We start from the raw sequence: 10,765 nt of genomic DNA, 5'->3' as shown, positions 1-10,765 counted from the left end.
TTCGTGAGCTTGAGATGTTCTTAAAAAACTATCTTAATGGTAATGAATAAAGCAGCATGTGTTTTGGTAGCCAGAGTATGATAAACATTTTGATGCCAATAATACAATGAATGTACTGTTTTGGTGCTCCATGTGTTCTCAGAATGTGTCCCGATTTGCTGGTGTTTTATGTCCAGATTTTCCCTAGATTTCAGTGATGTTCTTGTCCAGGTTTTCCCAACTCTACACATGCCACATCATGTCACCACGTGATTTAACCTTAAGGCGTGATCATGTGCACTCTTGACGCACTCGATTTTGGTTTTGTGCGCAGAACGATGCAGAACTTTTTTGTGCGAGTGTGCTTCAATTTTGGGTTTTTCATCTCTTGTAAAAGATTTGCTATGAGCTCGCTAAGACGCAAGCGGCGAGTTGGTATTGAAGGCCCAACATGAATAATTAGAAAGTATATTAGCAAATCTTAGTTAATAAGGCCGCTCAACAAACCACCAAGGATCTTTTTGTCTGTCCCTGTTGTGAAACTTGGCCAGCAAAACTGTCATCATGGCGCGAATCACATATTTTTAATATTTAGAGACAGTTGTCGCTGAAGCACCACATACATCTATGCGTAACATGGCCAAGGAAGTGCTACCGATGCAGACCTGCCAACCTTAACACTTGAGGAACACTGCAGTCAAAGCAAAAAAATAATTTTAAAATATGCTCAAATTCCATTAATAGTCAAAATGTTAACTGTGCATTAAAAAAAACGACATCAAAGGTTTTGTTCTTTAGGGACACCGTAAATACGCAAAAAAGCTATATAGTCAAGAGAAGGATGGTGTGTGCAACAGAAATGTTCATGAAATTTTTTCATGAATTAAAAGGATACTGAAATTTCAGTTGTCGTTTACATATACTGCTTCTATGAGAGAATGGCACAGCTGCTCAAGGGTGTATCAAAATAACTGAGCGCATCCGAAAATAAACCTCTGAAATATCGTTGGGCGACTGTATTTGTATTCTTTTAAAATGAGTTTTGCCCTTAAACTGGCTACAAATGAAAAACCATAAAATTATTGGTATCAAAAGACAATCGTTAACCAGCTCTATAAAAAGGGCATTTTACGATAAAATTGTAAACGTTGGCAGGTGTGCAAATGTTGCTCACATCTATGACCACGAGTAGCGTTGGCTTTAAGAGGTTTATTTACTGTGTTACGATAAAATGGTAAAGGTTGGCAGGTGTGTAAATGTTGCTCACATCTATGGCCACGAGCAGCATTGGCTTTAAGAGGTTTATTTACTGTGTTACGATAAAATGGTAAAGGTTGGCAGGTGTGCAAATGTTGCTCACATCTATGACCACGAGTAGCGTTGGCTTTAAGAGGTTTATTTACTGTGTTACAATAAAATGGTAAAGGTTGGCAGGTGTGCAAATGTTGCTCACATCTATGACCACGAGTAGCGTTGGCTTTAAGAGGTTTATTTACTGTGTTACGATAAAATGGTAAAGGTTGGCAGGTGTGCAAATGTTGCTCACATCTATGGCCACGAGCAGCGCTGGCTTTAAGAGGTTTATTTACTGTGTTATGATAAAATGGTAAAGGTTGGCAGGTGTGCAAATGTTGCTCACATCTATGACCACGAGCAGCGTTGGCTTTAAGAGGTTTATTTACTGTGTTACGATAAAATGGTAAAGGTTGGCAGGTGTGCAAATGTTGCTCACATCTATGACCACGAGTAGCGTTGGCTTTACGAGGTTTATTTACTGTGTTACGATAAAATGGTAAAGGTTGGCAGGTGTGCAAATGTTGCTCACATCTATGGCCACGAGTAGCATTGGCTTTAAGAGGTTTATTTACTGTGTTACGATAAAATGGTAAAGGTTGGCAGGTGTGCAAATGTTGCTCACATCTATGGCCACGAGCAGCGTTGGCTTTAAGAGGTTTATTTACTGTGTTACGATAAAATGGTAAAGGTTGGCAGGTGTGCAAATGTTGCTCACATCTATGGCCACGAGTAGCGTTGGCTTTAAGAGGTTTATTTACTGTGTTACGATAAAATGGTAAAGGGTGGCAGGTGTGCAAATGTTGCTCACATCTATGGCCCCGAGTAGCGTTGGCTTTAAGAGGTTTATTTACTGTGTTACGATAAAATGGTAAAGGTTGGCAGGTGCGCAAATGTTGCTCCAATCTATGACCACGAGTAGCGTTGGCTTTAAGAGGTTTATTTACTGTGTTACGATAAAATGGTAAAGGTTGGCAGGTGTGCAAATGTTGCTCACATCTATGGCCACGAGTAGCGTTGGCTTTAAGAGGTTTATTTACTGTGTTACGATAAAATGGTAAAGGGTGGCAGGTGTGCAAATGTTGCTCACATCTATGGCCACGAGCAGCGTTGGCTTTAAGAGGTTTATTTACTGTGTTACGATAAAATGGTAAAGGTTGGCAGGTGTGCAAATGTTGCTCACATCTATGGCCACGAGCAGCGCTTGCTTTAAGAGGTTCATTTACTGTGTTAAAAAATTCGCCAATGATTACGATACTCCCTAAAGCGAAATTTGAGTCCAGCTATATACGTTTTCATTTCGCAATATATTGAGGCAAAGAATTTGAGACACGTAGCAGAGTCAGCAATCATCAAAAATCTGATCTGTGGGTCAAGCGCATTGGCTTTTATACATGACTCGTTGAAAGTTCCAGTGTAATTGCTGGTGCCGCTTGGCTTCCAGAAAGTACCGCACAATTTGTGTCGAGCATACAATCAGATTACAAAACAATCGCAAACCATGACAATCGAAATAAGCGCGAACAAGACCAAACAAAGCAAACCAAACAAGTGCAAGCGAGAGCTGACGTGAGCAGACAATAGTACGAAACGAGCGGTACGGCTGATACCATATATGAGTATGCAGGAATGCAACGAGCAGTTGCGCGGGTACGCATGAAACCAATTTCCCGAATGCACATCACTGAAAGTGCCGCTCTAATTTGTCTCCGCCGTTCGCGGCTAGAGTCCTTCATCCTTCGCTGTTGTACTCGTTCACTCGGTTACGCCACTGCCTCCGTTCGCCGCAGGAACGAGCCAGTAAGAGTTGCGCTCTAAAAAAAATGCTCTGGGCCCCTTTAAATAATACAATCTTCCAACTGGCTTTCACAGAAATCAAACCTGAAATGTCAGGAAGTGAATGTGGGCACAGCCTAAATGAGTAGAAGTGTACATCAATCAATGGGTCATAGTGGTTCGTGACATATGTAAACAAAAGTTCTTCCAGACAGCATCTTTTTATTTTTGCATGCAAAAATGTTCACTTGCTCAAGCATTCCAGCACACTGTTTCATTCATTTCGCCTGGCCTGCCCCTGACGTGACACTTCCATCACCTGCCTCAGGCACAACTTCGGAGATCCACTTTAGGTATGGAGGGTTTCCATGCTGGATCTGCACACAAAATGTGCAAATGCAAAAAAAAGTTACTCTTGAACTACACTCTACTGCAAGGTGCATGATGAGAACACAAGCATAAATTGTGTAGAAAGCTTGTGCAACAGAAACTGCGTCCACCAGGATCTGCAGAAGCTTTTTATTTCAATGGAAAGTATCGCACAGGTTCCTCTATGCATTCCCCACAGCTTTTTCTCAATGGCCATTTTCTCCATTTTGAGTAAGGCAAGTAGACATTCTCATAAATCACAATGGGGCATATAGGCGAAGTCATGCAAAAACATGGACCATACCTACGTGAAAAAACACAAGCTTAAAAGAAACAAGAAAATATATATCGACTCCCACATGGCGGCCTTGTTCGCAATGGTGTTCTTTCTTTAAACTTGTACCGTTTCTCCTGTGGTCAGTGTCCCCTCCCCGTTTTTACACAACTGTGCCATGATTATCCCCAACCAGACAAGCTTTCATACACCCTAGATTTTAACTCTTTCGTTACCATGACAAATGCGCGCATCCACGGGGCTTTTATACTTTAACAGTTCATTTCAATATGTAATGCATTTCAATATAGAATGTAGTTGCAATGTATCCTGTGATACATAAAATAATAGCCTGATGACTAACTAGCATTTTGAATGTGTAAATAGCAGATTTAATTATTCGAACAATTTTTGAGAATTCTTAAGTGGAACTTCAAAGAAGCACCTCGAGGAACATCAATAAAAATTCACTATTTTCAGTCCAGGTACTGCGTGTAAAAAAAAGACGAAATATACAAAATATGCACCTGGTTCTTAGTTCCCAATTTTTGTAAGTCAGATCATGTAAAAAAAATTATCATGAAGATTTGCTGCCATTCGTACAAGACATAGTGATGTCCATGTTATGGAGGAAAGCAGTAGCTTTGCAACTGTGAGAACGGGTAAGTTTCTATTGTACAAGGAGCATTTGTTTATACTCTTTGCAGCAGGCACCTGGTTGCTGTTTTACTCCACTCTTTAGGCTTGTCAAGCAATAGTTCAGGTCAGGGAGCATGCAGAAGCCTCCTGATACTGATTATTTCATTCGATCAGCTTTTCTCAGCAAGCAAGGTTGTCTAGTGTGCGTTCCAATTGGCGCTGGAGCCTCCACATGCAGTGTTCAGTTTCTGTTCAGTGCCGTAGCGTAATGTGGAACATTGCACAAAATTGTGAAGCAATGAATATGGGCACTTAACAGCTTAGACAGCTAATCAAGCTTCGGTCGAAGGTCGGTCTGTAATTGAATGTGTGCTTGTGTGGGTAAAAACCCTGCATGACGGGAAGAATTGCTCGTAATAATTTATGCGTACGCTGTCGAAGCACTGACGAATAAAAGCACTTGATATTAGTTGAACACAATTATCAAAATAACACACATTCATGAGCATCTAACGTTGTTTGAGACACTGTTAAAGGAGCCTATACAACTGATCATAAAAATGACAACCTGAGAGAAGCGTATGTGTCTTCGCTGCTTCTGTCGTTTAAATTTCAAATTCTGTTGCCGAGTTGACCGAAGCGAAAATTTTGAGCCTTTTTAGTAATTTATTTTATTTATTTATTTAATAATACTGTCAGCCCATGAAGGGCCATGACAGGAGTGGAAGATACGAACACATACAATAATACAGTATGACAACAAAAAAGCAAGTAAATGAAGAACTGCACACGTCTCAACAGGGATGTGAATCAGTTTAAATTCTATGCACTTTGCAAATTCCCCCAAAAAATACGAAAGAAGAATATGAACAGATACACCTTTGACAAAGTTATGATATACATATTAGTTAGCGGCAAAAAGAATATCGTGTACACATTGTAAAAATTCTTCGATGCATGAGGCTGACATGACAGAGTCGGGGAGCGCATTCCATTCTGCAATACCTCTCGGGATAAAGCTGTACTTAAAACAGTCATTGAGCACTGGAGGCTAACCTCGACGATACTTCCAGTAAAAGTTCTATTTTTCCAGACTCCCCAAATCTGACAAATAGCTAAAGTTCAGTCATCATTTCAGAGGGTGCATGATGTTGCTAGTAGAATTCTGACAGAAATGTATAAAAACGCATAAAAAAGAACTGTTCGAATTGATCAATTTCTATAGACCGTTTCACTGATTACAAACATAGGCCCTGCAAAGCTTCCGGTTTTGCTCACTGGCGTAGCTGCTGAATGTAACTGGCAAAGAAGCAACCATGCGTTTTAAAGCATAAACCTGATAAGGCACGTGACCGGAAGTTTCTTGGGGGCGGCACGCTCGCTGCTGTTATCGCGAGCATGAAACCGTCTATAGGCACTGTATCGAAAGAGGTAATTTGGCATATACTGCAGTGGCTCTTTCTTCTTAAAGGGGTTGAGACATCAAATTTGTGGCTTGCGCATTTTTTTTTAAACGTTTGTTATTGCTCCAGGAAGCATGATGCACGCACGAAGATTAATATATGCTCGGTAAATAATTTCACATCGCATTATTTGTGTGAACGATTTTCGGTTTCGGTTTCTGGGCGCTGAGTTGGACAGTGACGTCACTGTCTAGGAAGCTTGGTCACGTGGGCCCACAAAGCTGTGACGTGCGCACTGCTGCATCGTCTGCTCTCGCACACACGTTCTGTACCAGCAGAGGCAAACAAAACCACACTGCCAGTTATCATGACTAGCTGCGGCAGTTCCGATTCCGACTCTACCTCTGCGTCCGATGTGGCTCACTGCACTCTATACTCGAGGCTCTCTAGGCTTGCCCAGTGCTGTGAGTCACCGCTCATTGTACATCACTGTAATGTGGTATGACGTCACTAAAACTTTCGTTAACAGCGACGTTGGTGTCAATCGCGCTAGCAATGGGTCGCGATCGCGAAAGCGAGCATTTAGGCACTCTTTGGAAGTGAATTAAAATATATTTTAAACGTTTGATGTGTCCAACACTTCATCTTGAGTGTCTTTGCATACTGAGGAAGCCTACAGCAGGCTTTTTATAGCCTCAAAATTTGGTGTCTCAACCCCTTTAACATGCATACCTTCCTCTTTTACTACCATGTTCATTCACAGTGTAGATGACACACACACACATGCTTAAAACATAACGCAATTTTCAAAAGTGTACTGGCACGTCAATTTTGTTTCCAGTTTTTTTTTCTTGGTAGCTGTCGACTCTATGGTAGCTGTCGATATGAAGTTTTAATTTTTTGAGAGCAGAACAAATAATTAAATACATCAATATTACTTTGAATAGTTCAAAACGTGGGCTAAGTGCAGCACAAATTCGAATGTGCAGCAGGGCTCGCGTCAGTGACACCAGAGGTGGTGGTCATGTGGTATCAAACAACTCAAGCACATGTCAGTCAGCCCAGTGCAGCGGTTAAAGGCCATACAATGATCACTTCCAATAGTGTGCTTCTTTTGGAATCGCAGGGGGATCCTCTCCCCTGTTAACCCATCGAATGATGAATCACCTCGGCTTTTGTCAGCCTGTGTGCGTCTATGCGTCCAGCATCACGAGACAGCCATACTGGGTTTTGGTGACTTGCATAGCCTCCTGCTTCACATCCGAAGCTGCGGTGCAGTTGGCACACATTTTGAATGGGTTGCAATAAAAGACAACGTCATTAATTATTTGTCGTGTTCGTGATGAACTTAATTACTGGGTCAAGAGTTATCCCTTACAGATATAAAAACAAGACAAACATTTTTGTCAGTACTTATTTAGATGGGTAATTACCAGCTTGAGAAAGCACCACAAGTTTAGTAAGAATGATCTGCTGTGCACACAGCAATGTGCTCACAGCAAATTGTCTGCACTTACAGTAAATCAGATAGGAACCCAGGGTTGGGACATCGCCCAAAGTCATTTTAGAGCAATTTTTGGAGCAAGTAAAATTACGTTTTGGAGCAGTTTGGAGCAGACAAAAATGCATTTTGGAGCAGCTTGGAACAGACTAAATTTCATACTGAAGCAATTTGGAGCAGATAAAATTTCCTTTGAAAGCAGTTTGGAGCAGGTCAATCTGAATTTTGGTAGAATAATGGAATATGGCCAGGCCCTGGAAACTCAGTTGGTTTTTTGTCCACGCGAATTGCAGCGCCATCCATGAGATGGATACGGAACCAAAATTGCTTTTTTTTTCTTGTCAACCCTCTCTCAACTTTGTCGTTTGTCTCTCGCCTTCAACTATCGGCGGCGCGGCCAGTGCTCGTCGTCGGCTGTGCTGATAACGGCCAAAACGGCAGAACTTTTTTTCTGGCATTATACGGTCAGTTTTTCGCCTTCCGTGCTAGCAGTGTGGTCCCTGTGGTAACCTACCGTTGCACGTTTCTCAGCTTTTTTTCCCGCCATGTCTCGCAGCTGTCGCTGTTCATGTGTGGTTCAGTGGTGTACGAAATCATCAAGACGAAGTGAGCCATGCGACCTGAAATTCCACCGCATCCCTAAAGACAACAGGTGAGCACCGTGCTATTTACTTCCCGGTTTTTATTTGTGATAGTAATGGTGCGCAGTCGTACATGGCTGTCCGGTGGTGAGGCAGTAGTTGGCCGATTTGAAAACACCACAACGATGCTGTAAATCGTTGTGCCAACAAGCAGCGAACAAAAAGCTCCTGATAAATATAGTACCACCTGTGCATATCGCAAGGAACACGTGTGTAGGTGCGCGCTTTGCACTTATTTCTATCTAATTGGTCGCAATCGTTTAAAAATGCGTTTCTGAGAATTAAGGTACAACTAGTACTCTGCCGCGATGCGAAACGAGTTCTGTTTTGTATGTTCCAACTGCGATGTTATAATTTATGATCTTCACTGTTCTTCAGGATGGAAGCGTTTTTAACCTACGTTGGAAGGATGGACCTAATGGGTTTGCCCAGAGAAAAGGTCAACAACCGCAGAATATGCTCTGTGCCCTTCACGGAGGTGGATTTTATGGACCGAGCGAGAAGCAGGCCGTGAGAAGCTATTCTGCGCATTGGCCATTAGATCAATTACAATAAATGTTTTTTTACATGTGCGAACATGGAACACCATCCGCGTTTTGTTGCATTCTATAGTGTGTTGCACTGTCTGCTCCAATTCTGGTTTTCGCAAACGAACAATGTTGTAAGTGCAATTATTTTTTAATATAATTTGGGCACATGATTGATAATGCGTAATAATGAACGGGATTGCGTGCATGAAAACGTAAAAAGACTCCACTGCGCGCAAGCACGCAGCACGAATGCACGAATGGCACGGCCGGACAGGAGAGGAGCGCGGAGCACGCGCTTCTGTCCGGTGGGGCGTCTGATAACACCCGCGACGAAAAAAAAAAAGCGCGCCGTGGACAGCTAAAGCAATAAAAAAAGAGCATTGCGCGTGGCATGAGGGGAGGGTGAGGCGAGGCTTGTGAGGAGGAATAGGAAAGTCAACAGGGAAAGGAGAAAAGAGCGGAACAACGTTATCATAAAAAAGGAAGAAAAAAAGTTCTATAGCGAAAGGGAGAGGGTAAAAAAAATCGCGCCACTTTTCTTTCTTTTTTTCGCCACCGTAGTACCGTCATCCATCCGCTAGGGCCTAACTGAAGTGCGCCTTGGCGCTAGCGTCGACTGAGCGTCTGCTATAAAACAACCAATGGGAGGTATAGGAAGATTCACCGCCCTGATATGGCAGCTCACTTCGAAACCACGAGCAAACGCAGAATAAACCAACATGAAGCATGCAGTAGAAGTGTGCTTTGTAGCTATAGCGTACTAGAATGCAGAAGAGAGGGTTGATCGGCGGCACGGCGCATGCTATCCTGTAAAGCCGAAAACATCGGTGGCACTACAATCAAAGCATATATTCCCGTGCCGATGCTCATCATGATAGCGGTAAAATGCTCTAAAATTTTGCAGCCGAATCGATTCGGTAAGATAATTTCTGGGTCACCATAGGTCACCGAAGATCCACAGAACAGTAATCAACCCTGGCCTGGTATAACATAAAACTATGCCAATCAGTTTTTATTGCGATAGCAATTATAAGGACACTCTAGGCACATTCCTGCCGTCGTATGCTGTATGTGCGAGTAAAAGCGTGCGAGGGTGACCCGACGATGGCGGCTCAACCTCGCGCATGCAAGGGAGAAAAACGGGGAGCAAGTCTTCTGTAGTGCGCAAGGCACCGGAGGAGGGGAGGGTCACTCGCTGCTGCTCCCGTGCTTCCTCACTCCAGCATTTTAACAGCGAGTTTTCGCGGTCATCGAGTGAGATGTGTTGATGTTTGCTTGTGCGCGTGTGACACCATGCTTGTTAATTTAGTTAGTAAGCGAATGTTGACAAGTTTACACAGCCGATAATACTATTGTCCTTAGTTCATATAGCTGTCTACCAATTTGCTATCGCAATCGATGCTTTGTCTTTCGGGCGAAACTACAACCTTTTATTCCAAATCCACCATTAGTCCTTTGTGATAGGTCAAAATTGCTCAGGCCTTGCCCACATGGGCATAAAAACAGACTGGAATAGTTTTACGTTATATCGACCTTGGGGACAGAGAAGCCCGCCTGCTGCACCCGCCACAGCGCACGCCTCCCTCATATCTAGTTTGCTCGCAGCACCCTCAGCCTACTTTTTGTTGTTTTGCACCTCAGCTGGCTATTTGCCGGAAGCGCCGAAAAGTCCAGTGATATAAGCACGAAAATTACGGAAACTGTGCAGGAGGCATCATCAGCGGTTCGGGAATGTGAACGGCTACGCTCTTTTTCGGAGAACGAATCAGCTCAATGTCCGCGGCCACTGCCGGAGCACACATGCCGAAACTGTTCTGGCGCTGGAATTCGCATTTGTGTCAAAATGGCACAATTGGCGCAGGAGTCCCACTCCTGGGAACTCAAAAACCGTGTTCACAGAAGCTGGCAACAGCCTACTGTTGGAACAATAAGATGTAGCGTCATTGCCATCACAAGATAATGACGGAGCACAATTTCGTGAGGGTTGCTGTGTGTCTATTTTGTGCTTGTCTACGATCTGGAGTGGTATTTTCAATCACTTATGGAGATACGATCACTTTCACGAGATTTTGCATGGCGAGATTTCGCATTGGCGTATACGGCCACCAGCGTTCTTGGTGCTGTGCCAAGCAGCATTCCTGGCACACAGTGCCAGGAATGCTGTCAGCTGTATACTTCGACAAGTCCGATGCAGAAGCAGGTAAAATCTCGCGAAAGTGATCACTCGAGAATACCGCCTCTCTATGCTTGGTATCTGTGGCCAATGAAGCGCAAATGGTGACAACAATGCGCGGCTTTCTTGATCAAAGTTCATTAAAAAAAATTTCCGTTCTTAAAGGTAAACTCTGCACGTCTAAGTT

At 43.1% G+C, this 10,765-nt stretch overlaps 1 protein-coding gene across 3 annotated transcripts in view; it reads right to left on the bottom strand.

Moving 5' to 3' along the window:
* Window positions 1-3,250: 3,250 nt before the first annotated feature.
* The window catches only part of LOC119437160 (protein CutA homolog), a 55,742-nt gene continuing 48,227 nt past the window's right edge, over window positions 3,251-10,765 (bottom strand). For all 3 annotated transcript variants that reach the window (XM_049660328.1, XM_037704232.2, XM_037704233.2), the window contains one exon: window positions 3,251-3,425. In XM_049660328.1, the coding sequence (XP_049516285.1) occupies window positions 3,327-3,425 (99 nt within the window). In that variant the 3' untranslated portion in view covers window positions 3,251-3,326. The remainder of the gene's footprint in view (window positions 3,426-10,765) is intronic.

The sequence above is a fragment of the Dermacentor silvarum genome, chromosome 1 (assembly GCF_013339745.2).
Source record: "Dermacentor silvarum isolate Dsil-2018 chromosome 1, BIME_Dsil_1.4, whole genome shotgun sequence".
NCBI lineage: Eukaryota > Metazoa > Arthropoda > Arachnida > Ixodida > Ixodidae > Dermacentor > Dermacentor silvarum.
This window is presented reverse-complemented; position numbering and strand designations above follow the sequence as displayed.